Below are 24,250 nucleotides of genomic sequence, written 5' to 3'. Positions count from 1 at the left end.
GCTTAATGTTTTTGTTTTTTACTCTTCAAACCCCAGTAAATAATAGGGGTGGCTGTAGCTCAGGAGGTAGAGCAGGTCAGGCATCGACTGGAGTGTGAATGTGTGTGAATGTTAGGCAGAAAGCACTTAGGGCATAGAACAAAAATGTGCTTGTATGAATGGGTCTGAATTGGTGAATGAGGCATGTTGTATAAAGTGCTTTCAGTGTTCAGGTAGAGTAGAGAAGCGCTATATAAAACCAGTCCATTTACCATAATATGTAAATTGTTGAAACAGCATAGACCTTTATAAATTTAGTCGGAGATAAACTGAAGTTTTGTAGTTTGATCAAATTTAGTTAGTTTGTGGGCAAGCTGCTAGGCTCTTTATCAGTTTTTAAAATCAAGGCCCAGAGTAACTCAAGAGACCTCAATAATAGAGTACATTTTGACTTTGCATGCCAGCTACTGCTGAGGTGTTACTGGTTTCAAACAGAAGATGAGGTCGTAAAACTACAAAACAATAACAAAATCTGAAAAATAATCTAACAAAGGGAATTACTCATCATAGCATCCACATGAAACATTCATAGCACTCAGAAAATGAAAACAAGGGCAACATCGAATGAAAGAAATGGTTTCAAAGTTACACAGAGGCCATTCAGTATTAATGCCCTTGCTAGGTTTTGACTCAAATAAACAATATAAAACTGAGCCTGTTGTTGAGAGCAACGTTATTAAATGTGCTAACTGGCCCGCTGCAGGAGTTTAAAATGTACCAATTTATTTATTAATTGTTAAAAATATTTTTCCACTGTTTTAGTCTATCATTTGATTTTACTGTTTTATATGCGGCTTATAAATCTCTTCACTCTGAATTAAAATATGAATGTAGCATGAAGGATGTAACATATGAAAAGTAATAAATAGTAAGACAAACTTTACATCTTTTGGATACTACTGTAACCTTTGCATACAGAATCACCATCTGTGCATTGCTTTATTTTCAGCTATAAAGTTAAAATAACAGGATTTAATGTTCATCCCACTTTCTTTTCAACTAAAACTTTGACAAAATTTTAGATAATTTTGTGTGAAAGTTAACCAGTGCTGTCATTTTTCCTATAAAATTTGTACTTTTTAACAATATCCAGTGACATTAGTGGTTATCTAGACTGTATCCATCTGAATAACATCATTAACTATAAATTTCAATGGCTTTTAGTGTATATCACCATGGTTTGAATGGCTTTACCTGGTTCTGAAGTGCTTGTTGTTGATACAGGGACAACCTGGCCTTCGTGTGCTCATCTGTGGTGGGGCTTAGAGACTTGGGATCTGACATTGACCTCTGAGTGCTCTTGATGGGTCGGGGCACAGAGGGATGTCGCTGGGGAGATTCGGCTGTATAGGACTTCTGCTGAGGTGTTACATGGGCCTTGTTCAGTCGCTCGCTTGACAGAGAAGTCTCTATGAGGCGGTGAGGGGACACCGGAGAGACCGGAGAGTAGAGGACTTGTGGAGATTTGGGGGCTGTTTGCTGCTGGCGAATGATGCTGGAGATCGATTCATTGTGGAGATGGTTGTGAGGCTGGTAATTAATGTCGAGTGGGTCAGGACGTCGGCGCTCAAATTTGGCAGCATTTGCGGCAATCTGCTGCTGGCGTTGCTGGGTGAGAAGGTCAGAACCTGACTGTTGTGTGCCAGTACCGGCAGAGGACGAATATGGACTGACTGTGGTTGGTACACTTAGCTGTGGAGCTACAACTCCCTGTGACTGGGCTTCTGGATCAGTCTGGCAAGCTAGAGATTGTCCTTTTTGAGTTCGCTCTGGTCCAGAGATATAGTGCACAATCTCTACTTTGTTAGGGTCTGGTACTGTCACATGGATTGCTGGGGAGACTCTTCCTAGGTGCTCCACTTCCGTCTGGCAAGACATTTCCCTGATTGTCTGAACGCCAATATTGGAGGAAACCATCTTAGTTTTGTCAGTTTTGGTATCAGTAGCTAAGGTGGCTGTAGTGGCAGTGCTGCTGCCAGCTGCACTGGACTCAGAGTGCCTTGAGAAACGCGAGCGCCTTCGGCGGACCGGATGCTCTGTCTCAGCCTTGTCCTCGTCATCATCTGTCTGGACAGAGCAGTCAACGCTGCGACCACGCCTCCTGGTGCGATGACGCATCATGTACCTGGCGATGGAGAAAATACACGAAAAACAAAAAATAAAGAACTACAAAGAATTACAGACACGTGAAGTAAATTGCAAGGCTATTAAAATAACCTTTGCCTATATACACACAGTTTCACCTCTTACACCCCTCCTCTTTCCCCGTCACTCCATACACTCACACACTGTTTACCTCTCCTCTCCATCTTCATCGTCAGTCTGCACACAGCTATCCACAATCCTGCGGGGGGAGCCGTAGAACACCACGCCATCTCCATCCAAGCTATCTCTAGTCAGTCTGCTCATGGAGCTGTGTTTTCTCATGTTGGTCCTGGCCTCCATTTGCTCCTCCTGGCTCCTCAGGCACATCTCTGACGAGGAGTTGGGCAGAGAACGGGAGCCCATATGAGAGTCTGCGTAGGGGTGCAGCGGCTGTCCATCCAGCTGTACAAAAAAACCATGGGGTTTTAATATTGCTATAAAGCAGTGATTCAAATCAGAACGACAAGGTTGTGTAGCTGCACTTCACAAACACATTTCTTCAAGATAAAAAGGTACACATATCTGTCTGAATGCAGAGTGTCACATGCATACACAGCTTAAGAGCCAGCTACCAATGTTTTTCATTAACCCCACCCCACCCCCACCTGCATGATCTGGGTGACAGCAGCGGTTTTCTGTCTCTTCTGCTCTTCAAGCTGCTGCTGGAGCTGCTGCTGTAAAGACTGGATCTGATCTAGCTGGGACTTCTGCTGAGCCAGCTGCTCCCGCTGTAGAACAAGTTGTTTCTCACGTTCATGCTGTTGCTGCTGCAGAACCTAAACAAAAAGTGTCGGTGGAGATGGGAAGAGAAAGAAGGACATATGGGCAAAAACACAGACAGAGCGAGATAACATAACAGAACAGAGCGTGGAGCATAAGAGGGTGGAGAGATGGAATGGGTTGATGAAGGAGAAATTATGAAATAAGCAAAGTGAAGAATAGTACCAGAACAAGATGAAGAAAAAATTTAAAAACAGAGAAAACAGCGAAAAAGAGCCAAAGTCATGATATCTGGTTTTATTCAGGATGATAAAATTTCTAAAATGTAGCCTAAATCACAAGATTCCCACATGTGAATGTGACATGAAGTCATTCTTGTACTGATGGATTAGTTTTGACAATGGTTCCAAGTTAGTCAAACTTGTATATACTGCAAAAACCAAGAATGGAGGCGCAACATGAATGAAGTGCAGCATTTACTGGTAATTGCTCTTACCAGTCATACAATGCTCTGCAGAAAATATTTAAGGCATTTCTTTTACTGCTAAAATGACAGGCTGATGCAAATAAGCAGTTAGGGGTTTTTGCTTGCACTGTAAATTATGAGATGCATTTTAAACATTCCAGTTCTAGTTTATTCTCATTAAGGAAGACTTCCACACCTGTTTAACAGACTTAAGTTGAAAGATTTTCAACTGCTTGTTCTATTAAAAAAGAAGAAAATTGTCACATTAGCCCTCAGGTTTACTGTGAAAACATCATTGCAAGGCCAAGAGCTCAGAAAGCAATATATTATAACCAACATGTGTGACTGATTTTCGATAGTTTTGCAATATATTTTGGTTTATTTTGCTTGATTTTTATGATTTTATGCAAATTAGTCCGCTGAATGGAACATTTAAACCACTTTTTTGGCCTAAAAATCAAAGTAATAAATGAAACATGAGACTTTATAAACAGGTATCCTTTTGAAACACACATACAACAGACATCAAACAGACACGCAAACATCATGTGCAAAATTTTAAAAAGCCCAAACAAACACAGCATGCAAACTCATCATTTATAACTAAGGCTGCATAAAAATATTTATTCAGAAAAAAAGTCATCACTTTTGAACAGAATTTTAGCACTACATTTTAAAGAAATATCTTATGGACTTAATGTATCTGATTAACTGAAAATGCTTGTTTAATATACTTTTTAGAAGAACTGCTAAGAGACAGACATTGAAAGACAATATACTGTATAAAAAATTAGCTGTTTTTAATGTGTCTTGTTAAGTAGGCACAATACTGAAACACTGAATAAAAGCATTTTAAATGGGATTAAAAAAAGATAACTCAACCAAATACACCACAAATAACACCACCACAAAACTAAACCAAAAAAAAACCCAATATCCAATCCAAACACAATAACCACACAACATCAAACAAGACATTAAGGATCAAACTCTGCATTCCACCTCCTGCTTCTCCCTCTACCTGTTCCTTGATGTTCTGCAGCTCCTGTAACTCTCTCTGCACCAGCATCTGCTCCTTCTCTCTGTGCAACTTCAGCTCTAACCTTTCCCTTTCCAGCTCTTCTTGCAGGCGCAATTGCCTGAGTTTCTCCAGCTCCACCCGCTCTCTCTCCATCTGCAGAAGCTGCTCCTGCTGGCGGTGCAGTCTCTCTGCCTCAGTTTCACCCTCTTTGTGTATGGCACCTGGTGGAGGGAAAGGAGGAAGACCACCTGGAATTGGTAAGCCAGCAGTAGGGGCAGACAGGACTGCTGGAGGTTGGGTGTAACCATGTGTTTGTGCAGGACCTGAAAGTGGGTAAGCATGTGCAGCAGGGGCAGGCTGTTGTGGCTGCTGAACAGTTGTTACTTGTTTCTGTTGTTGGCTACTCAGGTGTGCCTGGGACAGGTTTATTGGCTGCTGCTGCTGATCAGCTGGTATGACAACTGTTCCTTGCACTGAGGTGACCTCTGCTGATAAAGAGGACACTGTCGCACCTTTGCCAAGGTAAACTGGTTCATCCTGGACCACTGAGCTAGTTGTCATGGGAACACCCACTAGGGCCCCTGCAGTTGCTGAGGTTGTTGTGGCAGCAGCACTTATGTCAGTGGCTGATGTTGTTTGGAGAAGGCCTGGTGCTGGATAATGGACTGCAGCTTGTCCAGATAAGGGCATTCTGGGGCTCATTGGTAGCCTGCTAAGACTAGATAGGGGCACTGGTGTCATGTTGGCAGAGAGGTATGGCCTGTAGACTCCTCTTATTAGTGGTCGAAGAACAGAGGCAGGCTGGGTTGTGATGGGAAGTGTAGAAGCAATGGGGGTCTGAATAGTTGAGTAGATCATCCCATCTGAGGATCTAATAGCAGCGGGGTACATGGCTCTTAGACTCGCCTGCCTGGCATTGATAAGATTAGTTAATGCTTGACTGTGAGAGATTGGCTTCCCATCTAATCCAAAGAGAAGGTTTTGCCTAATGCCAAGACCAGCTGCAAGTCTGGAGGCCATGGGCCCAGTACCTCTGCTCAAACTGCCAAACTGCATCAAGTCTGGGTTGCTTCCATAGCGATCCATGGAATTGAGTGCTGCACACATTCGGCTAATCTCCCTTGCAGTTGTGGCACTGTACTGAGCCAAGTTAGCTTCTTGGAAGTTAGCAATGTCACGCGCAGAATAGCCATAATCTGAACTGATGTTGGACAAGGAATTGTATCTTCTGATAGGCAGTGTTTGTGCTGCAATGTCTCCTCCATGCCGTAAATCTGTATAGGAACCATACTGCATCCCCACATATCCTCCATAGCCCTGTTTCATAGCAGTTAGATCCATGGCAAGTTCTCCTGAAGCTTGGAGATGTGGTTCCACTTTAGAATGGTAAGACTGTAACCCAGCTTCAGCAAGGTTTGTATCAGACATCGAAGGCTGGAGCCTACCAGGAAAAGGTAACGTGTAGGCCTTACGCCCATCCATTGGATACTCATGGTACCTTCCAGGTTGTCTTTCTTGGTCAGACTCATAGGTGAGAGGTGGGGCAGATGGAGGCCTTATGCCTTCTTTCTCAGGAGCACCAACACAGGTTCCACCAAATGGAAGTCGATAAACAATATCACAGCAAGCTGGTTGGTTGTCAGGCTTAATTTGGCCTCCTGTCAGATCTACAGCATCCTGTCCTTCTTCTACCTTGACGAGCTGAGTCACAGCCCTGGCTGGGTCTGGCCCCCCATCCATTTGTACAACCATACTATGTGGCGATTTACCCCCTGATATCAAACCAGGAGGACTGGGCTTTCCCTTGAGTTCAACTGGACCAGCGCCATACAGTTCAGGGTTAATGATTGGTGATACAGCACTGACCACAGCTGAAGCAGTGGTTGTCTGACTGACGAGCAAATCTTTTTTCAGTAAAGGTGAGATTGGGCCAGTAAGGTTGTACCTGGCTAAAACAGATGCCTGTTGCTGCTGTTGTTGCATCTGATGGTGGTGTTGCAACTGTTGTTCCAGGAGCTCTTGTTGTTTCTGCAGCTTCTCTTGTTGTTTTTGAAGCTCTCTCTGTTGTATACTGAGGTCTTCCAGTTTGGCATCAATTTTTGGTATTGATGGGTCAGTTGGAGGTGAAACTGGTTTATTCTGGGAGAGACAAACTGCTGAACCCATGCCTTGTCCCAGATCCACTCGGTTTTGATGTGGATCACCATAAACTGTTGGTTGTTTTGGCTGGGTCATGAACATTGAAGCAGCTACGGTGACACTCACAGTGGTTGGTGTGGTGGTTTCCTGTGTGTTCAAGTTCATAATCAGTGGCTGTACAATCGTTGAATGTCTGCTACCCTCTGGTCCACCATGGTATTTTCTGCTTTCTGTGGCTAAGGAGGTGAGATCCATTCCTTGGTCAGTCATAATAATAGGAGCTGGTTTAGTAGCTGTTCTAAGGTCCACAACACTTCCACCATGAATCATATGGCCCTGCTCTACCCTCGAAGTCCCTGGGACTGTAGATATCCTACAGAGGGAGATATTATCCATTGAAACAGACCCTCTGGTGTATATGCTGGCTGTGGTGACCATGCTTGTTCCGACATTTACTTTCTCCACTCTTTGTGTACGATAAAAGCTCCGTGTAGGAGAGTGGTGGTAAGGCGGTGTGTCTGGAGGGCTGCCACATGGAGAGTAAGTATCAAATGTTGATTGGCGGCTAAATCGGGTAGGAGAAGACAGCGGGGAAGTTGCAGTATTGACTGTCGTTGGCCTAGCTGGGCTTGAAGGAGGGGAGTATGGGGCATCCTGAGAGGATTGCTGTCGATAGAGCCTAGGGGAAACTGATCGATGTGATGTTTGGGTTCCCTGAGCCATTACTGGTGAAGTAGGACCAGAGCCTGCTGACTCCATTCTCAATGCTGAACTGAAAGTCTGTGTAGAGAACTCAGCTGTAGCTCTTCTTGAAGGAGAGCGAGTGGGACTCTGCGGTGGTGGTGGTGATGGTGAAAGAGGAGGACTGGTGCTTCTGTAATAAGTAGTATACTTGGGAGAACGGGGCTCAATAATTCTCTCAATAGAAGATGTTGAGCTGTCTCGCACTTGGATCCCCCTGGTCTCCCCTACCCTTCTGGTAATGACTTCTCTTTGACTGTAGGCTTGGGTAATCTCTGCAATCTTGCTGCATACGCTTGAGACTGTAGCTGAAGATGCGGATGTACTACCCATATGCCTGCGACCTATTTCAGACTGAGTGGACGTAACAGTATGGCTTGAACCAGTCTGAGAAATAGTTACTGCATCTCTAGCATAAACACCATATGCTGCAATAGTGGTTGCTGCCACTGTTGGAGTTATTCCATTCTTTCCTGCTTGGGTTTTGAGTCTATCTTTGTGTCCATCCTTTGCAGAATAGTGCTGTGTTACTCTGACATCAGGGATTCGCCCTGCAGTCTCAGCAAAGGACACAGGAGCTGAGATCTGGGTGGGACTGGTACCTGGTGTAAGGAGAGCATTACTTTGCTCTAGTAGCTTAGCAAAGGCTGAGCCTGTATCTAAGAGCTGTTTATCTGGGTAAGAGCTCTCAATTTCAATCTCTACTTGCTCATCTGTGGCCTGTTGCATCTTGGTAATGTTCTGAGATGTTTGTCTAATCTCCTCATAAATATCAGTTTCTGTCTCTGCTGCCTCATTGTCATATCCTGTTTGATCTTGCTCATATTCATACTCATCATCATAACTTTGCCCATTAATGTCCTCCTCATAGTACTGCCCATGTCTTCCATGTTGCTGTTGTTGCTGTTGTTGTTTCTGCTGCTTTTGAAGCATTTCTGCCTTTCTCATCATCTCCTCATAGACCTCCTCAGCACTCTTCAGAGGTTTGGAAGTTGAAGATGGTGCTGTGGTGGTGGTTGCAGTTGTTTTCTCTATCGGGGAATAGAGTGACATGAAGGTTGGCAGATTATACTCACTTCCTGACTTGTAAAGTTTGGACTCATATCCCTCTGCCTCTGAGTCAAGACTTTGAGGCGAATATTCAGAAGCAGAGGAACGATGAAGCTCTTCCATTTCTGCTGCTTGTCTCAGCTCTTCTGTTGGAGACGCATCCTCAATAGGTGACAGATTGCTAGGTGGGGTCTTAGATCTTTCTCTGCGCCTCTGAGCCCTCAGCTCCTCTTTATCTCTCTTGGTCTTTCTTGCTGTACTTCTAATTCTCTGCTGTTCCACTTCTCTCATCTTTTCCTGTTCTCTCAGAAGTTCCTCTTCCTCTCTGAGTTCATCCTCTTCTGAAGAATCTTCAATGGTAGGAAGGAGAGGGCCATGAGAGCGGTGGCGTGCTTTCCTCTGCTGCTTAGCCTCCTCCAGTCTTTGCCTCCTACTGGGGCTACTGTCACTATCTTCCTCCATTGATGAGATGGACGTAGGAGATTGTCCAGAGCCATATGAGGATGAAGTGGGTGGCAGAGTCGAGGAGTAGTCACCACGAGAACGTTCCTCAGGAGATCCTGTCAGACTCTCCATCTCTAGCTCTGGTTCCCGATCAAGGCTTAAGTCGTTTTCATTGCTCAGCTCGATGTCTCGACTGTAGCTATTGGTGTTATTGAGTTCAATGGTTTTGAAGCGCCTCAGACCTCCTTGCGATGCCATCACATCTTCCTCACCCTCTTCTAGTGAGCCTTTATAGACATCAGTAGAGCTCTTAGTCTCCTCCTCAAAACTACTGGAATGGTGCTGAAGGCGTCTCTTTTCTTTCCCTGAGTCAGAGATTATGTGCTTATGGTGGCTTTTCTTGGGTTTCTGGTAGCCATATCCTTCGTCTTCCTCATCTTCATCTTCCTCCATCTCTTCCTCCTCCTCCTCATTGTCTTCATCAGCACTCATCTCCATTATTTGTCTCCTCATGAACTCCTCATCGGTCATCTCTGTGGGCTCAGCTTCCTTTTCTTTCTTTTTCTTCTCCTTCTTCTCCTCTTTCCCTTCCTTTCGCTTACCCTCCCAGTCTCCCCCATCTTCTTCTTCCTCAAGTATATCTTCCAGCTCCTCATCAGAGTCATATGCATCTGGCGGGATTGACAGAGAACGTGGGCGTTGCTTCCCTCTGTCATCCAAATCTCTGTCTCTGTGCTTCCTCCCCCTTCTGTCTGCCTTCTCTTCAGAGAAGCTCTTCTCTAGTAATGGCCTCATGGAGCTTTCCAGCTTGGTGATTTCAGAGGGACTTGGTGGGGAGCCCCGGCTGCTGATTCCCCTTTCACTCAGCTTCATCTCTTCTTCCTGGATTAGACCTGTGATTTCACTGTGGGAGCTGGAGATACCATCAGACGAGTAGCCAGTGTCACTGAGACTCTGAGGGCTGCGTGACAAGTCGTGGGTGCTGTTGTTTTTTGTATCCTACAGAGAAAAGAAAAAAGAAAAACAAATGGATTAGACTTGGGGGAGCTAAGGTTTTTAGTTTTAATGATAATTTATATCAATTTTACAATGTGTTGAAACTGGTCAATAATACCAATCTGCATAAAAATTAAGCCCACTTAAAATCACTTTCTGATTTTAGATGCAAAATTCATACTTTTTTAAATTACAAATAAATACGAGTTTTAAAAATGGTATTTCTTATTTAGAAATTTGCAGTAATATATAATAGTCCTATTTGTATGATAGCCATAATATGGTATGGTTTCAGTTTATATTAAAAATATCATTATGATGCTTGAACCTGTACGCCAAAACTGCAGTTTTCAACTTTCATTGTCTTGTAAATAAAAGAAAAAAGAAAAAAATATAAAAAATAAAAATAAAAATTAATGAAACTGATTTCATATCAACTGGATTTCATTCACGAGATCACTAAGTCACCATGAAGACATTTTATGTTTTTCCATTAAACTTAGTTTTAAGCCAGTGGGCTGAAATGGAATGCTTTAGTTTAAATCAGTCTAAAAGAGATTTATTTATTACTACATGCTACTCATGTCTTATAATTTAAGGGACACAATGCCTATTAGAATTATTCAGAATCAGAATACTTTCTTCATCCCAGGTTGGAAATATAAATAGAAAAGAGAACATGTACTGAAAACAAGTAGAAACAAATAAAAAGAGACTCAATGGTAAAATAAATATCAGTCATTACATATTTAGAAACTTTACATTCATATAACACAAATAGGTTTGCGCATACTCATTTTGAATCTAAAGAAAAAACAAACAAACAAAAATATATTACTATCAGGTTCACTAGCATTAGCTAACACGTAGCTAACATGTCTAACACTAAATCCTAAATAAAAACAACTTAAATATAACTTAATTTAAATATCTAAATATGTAATAAAAATTGAGAATTGAGTCAAAACACTTGAATTTTACTCTACATCTTTGAATCTGATCTGATTTATTCATTTGTCTCAAGACAAATAACATTATTATGCAATAATCTTAATGTGACTTATAATTGTTAGGTATGTTGAGCCATTGATGGAAAGAGGTTAGTCAAACTATGTTTTTCATGTTTTTTCCTTTTGATGATGAGCTCAAAGTAAGATTGTATAGCTGACTTTAATATCTGAACAAATGAAAACTCATTCATCAATGGCTCTTAATAACAGTCATTTATAATCTCAAAGGAACCAACCTGGTAAATGATTGGGGAGATGGAGAAAAGGATGGAAAACTGGTAAAAATCATAAAAAGCTCTTAAGGTGGTTATAATGCATCTTTACTTTGAGCTCTGTATAATTTAATTACTTAGCAGCTCTTCAGATGATAAAGTCCAGCGCTACCTTAAAAATGACCACAAGAGTGCTACATGAACTAAGGGCTTGGAGATTTTACAGATTCATGACATGCCAATTTTTAGAAGAATTGGAACAGCAAGAAAAGGTTCTTCCTGCTGTCTTTGTTCTTCAATCTCTGTCTCTCCCCAAGGTAATCCAATGCCTTGCTGCCACTTGCAGCCTCAGCATACTGTGAAATGGGAATCAATGACATACTTTCCAAATCAATATGGACGTCCAACACTTGAGGAAAATGGAACCGATTTAGCTTAGAATTACCTATTATTACATCTATGCAACAGTTATTTTGCCATGTAAAGTACCCATATCTGCAAACAAAGTGATTATCATGTCAGTGTTGCAAGTAAATGTATATGTATAAGCACCAGTCTGAATAGAAATATATAGGGACATTTTGTACAAGAACTGAAAACATTAAATAAGCTTTGCATGGGCAGCACAAAAGCCATATTAACCGAGCAAGAGATACAGTACAAAAAATATGACACATCATGGGCACTAGTCACTTTTAGTGACAATATCATCTTAATAGAGTGTGGGAAAATGAGACAAGGCAAGTATCTCATCACTCTGTAAATAAGTGCAGAGTCAAAACTGATGTATTTTAGTTGTCACTACAATAATAATAATAATAATAATAATAATAATAATAATGAACATTCCCATTTTAGAAGTGATCAAATATGACTGCAAATAAAATATGTATCATAAATCAGAAGGCTCATTACAAAGCTTTAGCATTTTGACTCCTCTTTAAAAAAAAAAAGAACAAAACAACCATAAGTTGTATTTATGGATCAGAGACCAAATTAAAAAAAAAGATTTCTTTTGAATATTTAAAAACAAGAAACATGTAGCAAAGGATCCAAATTAATAGTGGTAAAATAAGAAGTTCAGATTTACTTATCTGAAGTAAGTAACTGAAACTCAGAAAAAAACATTATATAATGTTTACATTGGAAAAAATAAGTATTGAATGTGTCAACATTTTTCTCAGGAAAAACATTTCTAATGGGGCTATTGACATGAAATTTTCACCAGATGTAGGCAGCAATCCAGGTAATCCGCACATACAACGAAATCAAAACAAATAAGTATTTAAATCAAGTTATGTGTAATAAAGTGGAATTACGGAGGGAATAAGTATTGAATACATAAAGAAAAGAAGCATCACGTGGCTGCATGGAGGCTGGAAGGGCAGACAATTAAAAACTTCTCAAGTCAGTCTGAAGCATACATGTGGTGTAAAACGCAAACACACACACCCACACACACTGAGTTTGTATCCAGAAAGGCTAAAAGTAATCCCAACCCTGACCCTTCTCCCATGACTGTGAATATGGAGAATCAGCTTATAGAAGTTATTAGTTGTTTAGCTGCATTCATGAACAATAGCAATGCAACAAGCATAAAAGCACGGATGTGAGTGACACAGCTGCACAAGATGCTGTAGGCCATCTACAGTAAACCAACATAGTCTCTAGTTAATGTGAAAAACCTTTAGATAACTATACCTAGCAGTTTTTCTGTGCGAAGGACAAGGTCAAAGGAACTTTGGCCTTTTTTAAACTCTAGCTTTAGTGCCACAAAAATGAGCAGCATGGAGAAATCCTCTGCTAAAGCTCTGCAGGTCTGAACCAGAGCGCGAGTTTGATTTAAAAAAACCAAAAAAAAACCAAAAACATAAATGTGAAGCTGGACCATACCTCAAAAGTCAGTTTTTACTTATATGCGACCCAGATCTGTTTTTTTACATTCTTGATTACATGTAAACTGAGTTCAATTTTATAAATATAGTGTCAAATCAGAGCCAAAAGTAGCCTAATGCCCTGTGGAAGTTGCTATTTCTCAGTTTTGCCTGGGGTAAAATAAATAAATGGTCATAACTCAAATGCAGGTCTGCTTTTATTCACTGCAACCTCAGTCCGAACAGTCAAATCAAAATTCATCACTTCCATGGCCTGAGTGTCTTGCTAAGTCTATCCTGGCATGTCTCTCTAATGGCGATACATCCTGAAATTTTGGAGGAAATCAGTTTCAGTGTAGACAGACATGCCTCAAAACCCTCCTGGCTCTAAGTCTGTATCCACATATTTCTGTACAACTGCACGATGACTTTTGCATTTTCTTTGTGTCTTTTTGCATAGTTCACATTTGAATGTGATATTGGACACATTTAAAAAACTCAAAAATCATTTGTGTTCACTTTTTGGTCATTTTCCTTAGTTTAACACATAAATTGGTGACATGCAAAAATCAGACTTACATCATAGTGCCTGGACTTCTTAATGTCCTTGATCGGTGTGATCTGCTCTCCTTTCTTCTGGGAGGGCTTGGTCTCTTTGGAAGTTTGGTTCTCGGGCTCAGTCTTGAGCTTTTCCTCTGATGGTTTTGGCTGTTTCTCGATCTCAGTGGTTGTTACTGGTGTCGTGGATGGTGCTGTAGTCTTGGTCTCAGTTGGCTGTTTGGCAGCTGCGGGTGCAAACGGGCTGCTAACGACACTTCCCGCCTGTGGCTTCTGGCTCTGTGTTTGGGGCTGGCCTGGCTTGGTCCCTTGCTGGGTGGTAGGTTTGTGGAGGGGACTTTGCTGACTGATTGGTGTCTGGTGTCGAGGCGAGCCCGTGGGTTGGTGCTTGGGAGACGGATGAGGAACAGGAAGTGGAGGCTCATCAAGACCTTCTCCAGACATCAGCCGCTGCGTCTGGCAGTTGAGACATAACCACTCTTTTTTCTGAAACAGAGAGAAGACAAAAAGACAAACATGTAATTTGTTTTGTGTGTAATTGTGATACAACCTTAGCCTTACTGCACCAAAGATCGCTTTATGTGGATTAACTAATATTGTTTCACATTCATAACCTGGTTAATATTCTTAACTTTCAACTCAGCATTCACTTAAATAGCAAACTACAGCAACAGCCTCACACACACATACACTCACGTACTGTGTACACTGAAAATCTTATTTCCAGACAGAGCTGTCAGAGGTGTAGCGGCTAAACTGAGCTGATGCACGTTTCTAAAAGGCCAAGTCGCTCTAACAGCTACTCCCTGTTTCATCAGATCAACTCTACTCGATTTCACACACTGTGAGCCTGAGTGGCAAAAAATGAAAGACTTGGTGCACAACAGTGTACTTAATCTACCTCGTAATTTGGTCTTCTTCATTCTGACAAAGCCAAACTAGTAGCATACAAATATATTTCGAAAATTCACAATATCATAAACATTACTCCAGAGACGCAACATTTTATTAGAAACTCATCACCTTTCAAGATAATATGACAAAGAGGTATTTACAAATTTGCTTGCTGCAACAGTTTTTCATTTATCCACCTGGTGAATATTAGTTTGTTATTCCCTTCTTCTTAGTAGTGAAGTACAGTAGTGCAAATGTTGGTATTGTAAGTAAATACAAAAACTGTTTTGTCAATACCAATACAGATGCTGATACTATAAAGGCAGCTTAAATAGGAGAGAGCAGTGTGTCATGATTTATGAGACGAATTATCAACAATTTGTAAATGCTGAACACATTTTAATGACCACTAAATCACTATGATTTTTAATTTCACATTAATTATTTAATAAAACAAAACACCTTTCATCTTATTCTGTGTTTTAAAACTGGAGTTTTTGGAGACCCGAAATGTAAATGTACCTGTCTAAAGCACTTTAGGTCAACTTCTGTTGTTTAAATGCAGTGTTGGGGAGTAACGGAATACATGTACTACCGTTACGTATTTAAAATACAAAATATGAGTAACCGTATTCCATTACAGTTACTGTTTAAAAAGGTGGTATTCTGAATACAGTTACTTTGCTGAAATAAAGGGATTGCACGGCGGTCTTTTCCTGTTTCATATGTCAGGCTATGCTCTCTCTATTTTTGGTAATTCCGTGCCGGTGAAAACCCAAACAAAACACGCATTAAGAGGCTGAAATGCCTGTGTCTCAATCTCACGTCTCATAATGATGTGAAGAAATATTTTTTTTTAAATTATTTAATATGAATATAATGTAACACATTATAAAGTGTTTTGTCCTATGCTAACACTGACTAATAGAGTTAGCAGCACAGCAATACTACAGGAGTGAGGTCTAAGGCATAAAACTGAGAAGAGGGTTAGTTTTAAATTTACAGTTGCATTTCAACATAATATATAATACTTATGCATTATGTATTTTTGATGATCTCTCCAGTATCTAGCTCACCACCCACCAACGCCACCAGCACCTTCTGTTTATTCTGTGCCAGTGTGTCTGTTTCTGTCCATGACAGCTAATGGAGTTTGGGGCTGAAGAGCAGCTGTATTACTCATGTAATGAATAATTGACAGAAGCAGTTGTTCCTCTTCAACACTTATCTATCATCTCTATTCTTATTCACCTCCATCGAGTCCTTTCTCTTTCTCTACACCAAACTCACCAAATCTCTTTCTACTGAAATTCCATTCTCTGGCTCATTCTGCCTTTAATAGCTCTCTCCCGCTCTCAAGCCTCCTGTATTTGCTCCATCCCCTGTCTTTTTCTGAATCCTTTTGGGAGTTTATCTGCGATTAGATGTCACACAAAAGACTCCATCTCCCTTAGATTTCACAGTGACAGTGCTGCTTTGGGCCGAGCAGTGAGCACTATAATTGGCACAGGATTCACAACATTAATAAATATAGTAATATAAGCTGATCCGACAGTTTTGAAAATGCTAGCCTCCAGTTATCATGACCAGCTAATTACAGTAAGAAAAACAATTAAATGGTAGAGGAACTAGAAGCTGAACAGACAACAGGTTACATCCAAGTGTTTGTTTTTCTTTTTTCTTTTTAATCATTTATCTTTTGCCATTTGTCACCAAAACTTCTTTTACAATATAAAATTCACAGAAAAACTCACATTTCAACATTTAATTTGAAATGACTGAATAATGCAGCTTAGGATACGTGAAATCTTAATATTAAAAAAATTTGGATCAGTCATTTAAAAATGAGGGGGGAAAAAGATCAAAAAAGTATGTGCGCTCAATGAAACCTAAAATTTAAATTCATTTGAATATCCTATTCCCACCAACATGGCTTCTGCATAAAAAAAAAGAAACAGATTATCAGAAGATGGAAAATCTTTTTGCGCATTAGGGACTCATAGCATTACAGAAAGAAAATATTTTGAGACGCTGTCACTGGCATATCTTAAATGCCTTCAGCAATTATAACTGAACAAAGTAGCTGATGAGGAAGTTATCTTCTGATTGGCTGCCTCGATGCTAACTGTAACTGAAAATGAGTTTATATCCCAGTGATTATACAGGAGATGTATCACTGTCAAATCTTTAAGCTCAACATAAATGAAGCTTAATTGGGGTTCAGGTTTAAACTCCTGAAGAATACATTCTGAATACAGTACAGTACACCAAATGAATGTAAGCCGATGTAATGCCCTCTGACATGATGGAAACACAACTCTGTGTGTGTACATCCCCTGAAGCACCACATTGTACTGTAGGTTCTGAAATGGTTGAATCATTTTTCAACCCTAAAGTGAACTCATTCCCTCCTTTTCTCAGAGAGAGTATATTCAAGATGACATTACAGGGAAGTTTGTGTGTGTGTGTTTTCCCAGTGGTGCCCACTTAGCCTATATAGCACAAACAATCTGGCCTTTTCTACTCCTGTCAATAACACTCACTAAAATGCTCCATCAGTGCTAATTCATGCCGCAGAGCACTGCTGTTTTCTTTTCATGTGTCATTCTGCAGCACATTCTGAATCTTCTCTTTCAGAATGTCTGTCCTTTTACAGCATGTTGAGCATAGCTGGATTTGTTTTTGTCCTATACCTTCCAGCTCTCGTCTTTTTTTTTCTTGTCTACCTTTCTGCTCTTTTTCAGTCCATTTCCTGCTATTTTCAGTTACTCCATCTATTTCGCACTTAATAATAGGGAAAGAAATGGATTTGCCTTTTATTCATACCCACCTGTCACAAGCAGCATTTCCCTGCCACTGGATTTTATTCGCAGAAAATCTGTAGCAGTAACTTACTATTGCTTTTACTTTGTCTTATCCAAATAGAGGTCTAGCAATTGCACCTTCATGATGGAGAGTAACAGTACTGTCCAAAACTCTCAGGCTTACACTCATTTCTAAATAGGTGCAGCTATTTATTGAAACATACATTTAAAGTAAGACTTGGCGTAATTCAAACGAGCTTGTAACTCAATATTTGGTATGATCGCCTTCATTCTTCCAACACAGCCTGAATTCTTTTAGGCAACTTCTTTGTCATTTCTTTAAGTAGTCTTCAGTTCTCAGGCTTCTTGAAGGACATTCAAAGCTCTTCTTCGGATGCCTTTTATTCTGTTCGCTGTCAAGATGCTCCCACACCGCTTTAATAACACTGAAATTTGGATCTCCATGAAACCTGTTGATACTGATTTTCAGTCCAGTTCTTGTTTCCCTTCTATAAAAATGTCATCTTGACAGCCATCCTTCCATTCAGTCTGTTGGGTTTGGTGCTAGTTTTTATGCTTGAACAAGTCATAGGTCAGTGTTAAGCGGCTTCACAAACAAAGCACCATTCTTCTGGCTCTCTTCCACAGTGTGTCTTTGTCCTTTCTTCCTCCCCTCACCCCCAGGCGATCACGGCAGATGGCCGCCCCTCCCTGATCCTTGTTCTTCCGAAGGTTTCTTCCTGTTAAAAGGGAGTTTTTCCTTCCTACTGTCTTGCTCAAAGAGAGTAATTCGACTGCAGGAATTTTCTCTGTAATCTTTTACAGGCTTCAACTTATAATCCTTAAAGTGACTGCTATTGTAACTTGGCTCTGTATATATAAAATTGATTTGAAAATTGGAAAAAAAAGGACAGGTACAAGGACTGGACTGAAAATGAGTAAAAGAGCAGCCTATGTCCAAAGAAAAACTTTGAAAGACATTCAAGAAAAGCTGGAGAAATATTATCCAAAGGCACTTTAAAAATGACAAGAATGTCTGTTTCCTTGGAAGAAAAAAATTTAAAAAATGAGATGTGGGTCAAGATTTTTGCACAGGACTGTATTTATCTCTGACTCTGGCCAAAGCTGCATCATCTATCGGCATGATTTTCTGTCGCTCCTTTCTCCACTACATAGTACTGCTACTATATGTCTGTGTGGACTATTACATTTACATGGCTGGTTCAAGGCTAGTCTTGCTATTCATAACCAAACTTTGCATATATTGTAAAATGATGAGTTACGAAAAATTGCCACATCTTTTATTCCACAGCTACAAAATATGACTAAAGGCATTTGATGAATTCTGTTATGAGCTGTGATTTAATATAATACACTGGTTACACTAGCAACACTCTTACTGGTCCCGAAATTCAGGTTGTACAGAAGACATCGATGTCAAATATCTCTATATCTACCGAGTGCGATTAGTTTATTGTTACAAAGACATCCCAACCTTCAGAAGCACTTCTGTCAGTTTCTTAGTCAGTTTCATGATTTTCTTTTTCCTGTTTTACTTCTCCCACATTTGCACCTGAAGTTTCTATTTTTTTATTTTCACCACACAGTCATTAAACTTGTATCTTCTCCTTCCTCTCTCCTCTCTGCCTGTCACCCTCTGTCTCTGCTTCTCTCCCTCCAACAGAGCAAGGGCTATTTTTACCCAGAATGCCATTGTTCTGCTCGAGTGCACACTTCCTTAGCACAGGCTTCCGCTTTAGGCAGCACTCTGCTGCGGCACACATACACTCATATCCTCACAGAAGCACAAATGCACGCATGTAGACACGCAGCTCACATCAATGCAAAATGGAGGAGGCCTCTGTAGCTGAAGGCTTACCAGAAAGAGAGAGGGATGACAAGCAGAAGGAGGAAGAAAAGGAAAAGAAGGGAAGCAGAGAAGCTCATAGGGCTGGAGGGGTGAGGAAAACGGGAGAGTGACACAACGTGTGCACATATACTGTAATTCAGCTCAGCCTTTAGTCATGTGGTTCCCTGCTGAGTCTGATGCAACTGGCTTCAGTTTGTGGCAGAGGAGTACAACAATGTGTTTGGGTGTTTCCGCCCCATCAAATCCCTCATCACCCCCAAAAATAAAGAGATAAAAAGATTAAAGAGATCAAATAAATAAAAAAAAATCACAATTACATGAAGATGGTCGAAATGAAAGTCCAATTTTGGAATAAGAACAAGATTAAAAAGAGCTTTTTTGCAAAGTTGGATCACTCCCATCACACCATAGATGCCACTGCTATGTCTGGCTTGGTCTCATATTTGTGGACAGTCAGCTGACCAGTGATGCTATATATTCCATACTCATCATGACATAGGAAGAGCATAGTACTTCATCCAAATACATGAGCCACATGATGTATCCACCTCTTCTTCATGAACATCATCTTGAAGTACTCACTGTTCAATAAGGGAGTATGCTGAAGCAACACAGCTTAACCTCAGGTCGGACTCTCCGATGAGCAGCAGAGACAGGTTATGATTGACAGCTGACTGGACCTTTCAGTTGACTTGCAAAGTAGCGTCAGAACCTGCTGAGCTATGGAAGTACTTCCTTGCTCACTTTATCCTTACAAATCAAACACAACATAACTCAGCTATCAACGCTCTATTTTCTTTGAGAATAAAAACATCTTAAATTCTACCCCCCACCTGTTTTTTGGACCTAATTTTTGTACACACCAAGTAAGACTGGGCGATATATTGCGTTTTTAAATATATCGATATATTTTTATACGAGATATGAGACGTGACAATATCGTTTATATCGATATAGTCTATGTTACGTTATAATTATACTTATGGAGCTGCTAGTTTGCCTTTCTTTCGTCCACTTTTGTCTCTACGCTGCGTTACTCTGCCTCGCCTCTCTCCTTCACTGAACACACCTCCCCCTCCCCCATCGCTTCACCTGCAGGCAACGACAAGATGGACATGGCAGCTATCAAAGAGGAGCTGGTCGGTAAAAAGAAAACATTTGGATATTACTATTCAACTGCTGGTGGAGGTAATCTTGTTAAAATGACATTAACACCATAACTGCATTAATACGGCAAATCTCTGTTAATGAGTTACCGCGTATCGCCCCGTGCGTGGGGCTCGACAGCGTCAACGCGTTGACACAACGGCCTAAAATCCTTTCATTTTCTCAAAAATCGACAGTGCGCCTTATGTTTGAATCCTGGTTGTGCTTACTGACCATGACCTGACCACGGCGGGCAGCAATCTGTCAAAAAATGTTTTAGTACGACGTTGATAAGCTACGAAACCGCACCGCTTGATGGTTGTCGGAGCATTTTCAGGATTACGGCCTTAGTCAGGAGCCTCGCGGAGTAATACATACTGTGCTTCAACGTAATATTACTGGATTGTGTGTGTATAAGGACCACAAATGGCACCTGTTCAGAGACATGGTTACAAAGAGGATTTCAAACTCCAGGCAGCTGCGAAATCTGTCTGTCTTTGTTATTATGCTCAGCGTCTTTTAGTTTACATTTTGACTGCACAATTGTGAGCTTTCAGTTATGCACAAAAACAACATTGTTTTATTTTATTTATGGAGCATTATTATTTAATAAATGCTGATAATTTATTTCGGAGTAACTTTTTCATGTGCATCTACGCTGTATGTTAATAAAAGTGCCTGTGTGAGACCTGGGACACAGCTTTGACTAAGAACTCTCTTTTTTGTCCTCACTTTATGGCTTTAAAAAAATATCGAGATACATATCGTATATCGCTATCCAGCTAAAGAACATCGAAATATGAATTTTGGGTCATATCGCCCAGTCCTAACACCAAGTCTTGAACCCCAAAGACACTCTGTAATGATTTTTGGGCAGGTTTCACTGCTTGGTGAACAGGTTGCATCACCTCTCTCATTGAGCCTGAGCAGCCTGACTTTTATATGGCAACAAAAAGCTGATTTCACAGGAGCCCTCCCACATAAACATTTTTCCTCCTGCAATTTTCAGAATAGCTTTCGATTGTCCTCCATCTCCATTCTAATTCCTCCCTCTGGAGCTCCATCTCCTCTTCAGTTTCTACTTCGTCTCTGAATTTCTTGCTGTTTTCTGCACCTCATCCTTCTCTCCTGTCTGCTGTCCAGCGTTAATATTTCATGTGAACAACTGCGCACACACACACACACACACACACACACACACACACACACACACACACACACACACACACACACACACACACACACACACACAAGGGGAATATGACTGCGAGCAAATAACTGAGAAATAAACAAATAGCCAGAAAGTGAAAAACTATGTGATAGCAAACATTATGATCACACATGCACTTGTGGAAATGACAAACACTGTGCACATATTAAACTTAAACTTTCCATTACGTCAGTACTTTTTAGAAGGTGCCTCTTTTTTCTTTTTGTGTCCTCTTGTTAAATTTCAGATTTCGTAAGACTCTCACATAAGTTATTTTGGATAATTCTACAAGTCCCAGAGACCCTGGTTTCATTTAGATTTCCTGTTGTCAAGCCAACAAAGTGAAGTGAATTAAAGTGAAGCGAGCTCAGAAGAGAAAATAGGATGAAATGAGTATGACGCATTGCATCATAAAATTGTTTGGCTGAGACTAATCTAAAAATAATAATAATAGTAAAGAAAATCCTTGATTAAAGAAAAATGTCAGTGTGTTTATTTTTATTTTTTTACATCCCCTTTTGGTCGCTTCATACAACATGTACACTAAACATTGGAGCCTCCTGTGAAGTGAAACATGTATGACAAATCAGTCAAATGTAGATCTTTTGTTAGTGTTGGATTGGATTAGGAGACGAAGAAGCAATAAAAGGTGGAGAGGAGGGAGAAGGATAAGTAGAACAAAGTATAGAAAAACATAAAATATGAGAAATTAAGCTTGAGGAGGAGGGAAAGAAGGAAATGAATTAACGGTTGGGGATGAAAAGGAGGAGGAGGAGAAGGAAACAAAAATAAATTAGAGAAGGGAAGGGGGTATGGAGGGGGTGGAGGAAAGGCTCACAGGGAGGACAAACAGGTGGAGGATGAATTATAGGTGCTTTTGTGGTTATGTAACCGAAGCAGGTCTCACTTTCACTTCACACACATTTTAAAACATTTTCTCATCACAATGGAGCCTCTTTAATTATGTAACCTTATTCTGAGAGGTGACGGAGCGAGTGCATAAGGCTGTGTATGAGTGTGTTTGTGTCCATGCGCATGCATATTGTGTCGCCGTCTGTCTTTCTCCTCCTACCTGTTTTCTGTCTCTGGCCAGCTATTCTTAACAGAGCCAATAAAACTTGAGACGAGGTTGATGTGCCCACCTCGTTCCTCTGCTGCTGCTACATTTTTCATATGTTGCCAATTTATAGCTGCCATGATGATGATTGTGAAGTTACCTAAAGCTAGGACTGTAACCACTGTAAACAGAATACAGAGCCTTTAGACAAATTGGCAGTTTTCATCAGCATCTGGCTGTTTTCAGATTTGTGAGGATTTTTTTGAGAAATTTCTATTATATAGGCTACCTGAATTAGCCTTTCCACAGAGAAGCAGCTATTATAAAGAGTTCTAGAAGCTAAACATATACTGTATCAGGCTTATAAACTGTAAATTTGTCAGCTTTCTTCCTCTGAGCTAAACTTTATGCCCAAATATGCTCCCTTGAGCATTCATTTTCTATTTTCTACAGGCGAAACCCATATCCAGTATTTTCCAGTATTATACAATGTTTTGTTCCCTTGAAGGAGTCATGTATTATTAAGTGGAGATTTCAGACTGAAATACAGGCAAAACATTGCATTTGTGGAAAATTTGGGATTTTATCATACCACACCAAGATTCTGTCTTACCTGTGCAGGCAAAATCTCTCCAAACCAGACAGCTGAGGCAAGCCTCAGAAGTGAATGAGATCTACTGCTGATATAAAATCATGGCCATTTACACACTTTTGCATTGAGTTTGAGGAGAATTGGTTCATAATGACTGTTGACCATCCTCTGAGTTCTTTCTGGTCATATTGCATCTCCTCATAGTTCGTAGTTCTTTCCTTTTACAGAGCTTTGTGACTTTACAGCAAAGAATATTACCGCCCATAGAAATGAACAGGACCACTCATCCTTGGGCCTGCAGGGTGGCTGTAGCTCAGGTGGCAGAGCAGGTCAGCCACTAACCAGAAGGTCAGTGGTTCGATCCCAGGCTGCCTCCTGGCTGCATGCCAAATATCCTTGGGCAAGATACTAACCCCGTGTTTGCCTACTGGTGGTGGTCAGAGGGCCCGGTGGCGCCAGTGTCCGGCAGCCTCGCCTCTGTCAGTGCGCCCCAGGGCAGCTGTGGCTACAATGTAGCCAGTGTGTGAATGTGTGTGTGCATGGGTGAATGACTGAATGTAGTGTAAAGCGCTTTGGGGTTCTTAGGGACTGAGTAAAGCGCTATACAAATGCAGGCCATTTACCATTTGGGCCACTAGGCCCCCAACCACTGTGCAGCTCCAGTACATTGGATAAAGGTTAAGTACCATTTATCCAATTTACCATTTTCAACACCAGTTTCACCTTGTGGTTGTGAAGTTCCTGTCTAGATTCACTCAGACAAGCCGGTGATTTGAACTAGTAACCTGACTGTGACTAACAGCTTAGAAGTGGAAGACTTTATGGCTGGCAGATGGACATGATGTGTTTACAGTCTGACCCACAAATCTGTCACATTGGGACCGGCTGACACACAGAGATAGGCACACAAATAAACACCAAATGCAAAAGGGAACTCTGTACAGTCTGTGCAGCGTAAGCATGTTTCCCTGCACAAGTTTGTGCACTGTATGCATGTGTGTGTGTGCGTGCGTGCGTGCGTGTGTGATTGTGTTCGTGTGCACATATATAGAGCCTAGAGGCACTAGAGGATTTTGACTCCTGCAGTAATAGGTTGGCAGGTAGCCAGGAGCAGAGCAGCACAGAGCTACATTGGTTCTGGCTATCTCAGCTCTGGGTCAACACAGAAAATCAAGACGGACAACTAGCTCCAATAACAGTTTGTGTTCTGGGAACAAATAAGCCACCATAAAACTTTTTTTAACATATAATAAATATTGTAT

The 24,250-nt window shown here is 40.8% G+C and overlaps 1 protein-coding gene across 3 annotated transcripts in view; it reads right to left on the bottom strand.

The window, feature by feature from the left end:
* bsna (bassoon presynaptic cytomatrix protein a) overlaps positions 1-24,250 on the bottom strand; it is a 169,085-nt gene that overhangs the window by 26,516 nt on the left and 118,319 nt on the right. For all 3 annotated transcript variants that reach the window (XM_082517578.1, XM_082517579.1, XM_082517580.1), the window contains exons 4-8: positions 13,437-13,901; positions 4,392-9,764; positions 2,790-2,960; positions 2,336-2,586; positions 1,234-2,164 (exon numbers count right to left, since the gene is read on the bottom strand). In XM_082517578.1, coding sequence (XP_082373704.1) covers positions 1,234-2,164; positions 2,336-2,586; positions 2,790-2,960; positions 4,392-9,764; positions 13,437-13,901 — 7,191 coding nt within the window. The remainder of the gene's footprint in view (positions 1-1,233; positions 2,165-2,335; positions 2,587-2,789; positions 2,961-4,391; positions 9,765-13,436; positions 13,902-24,250) is intronic.

Source organism: Aulonocara stuartgranti (genome assembly GCF_965226115.1).
Source record: "Aulonocara stuartgranti genome assembly, chromosome: 20".
Lineage (NCBI taxonomy): Eukaryota > Metazoa > Chordata > Actinopteri > Cichliformes > Cichlidae > Aulonocara > Aulonocara stuartgranti.
The sequence above is the reverse complement of the archived record's forward strand: the minus strand, read 5'-3'. Positions and strand labels throughout refer to the sequence as shown.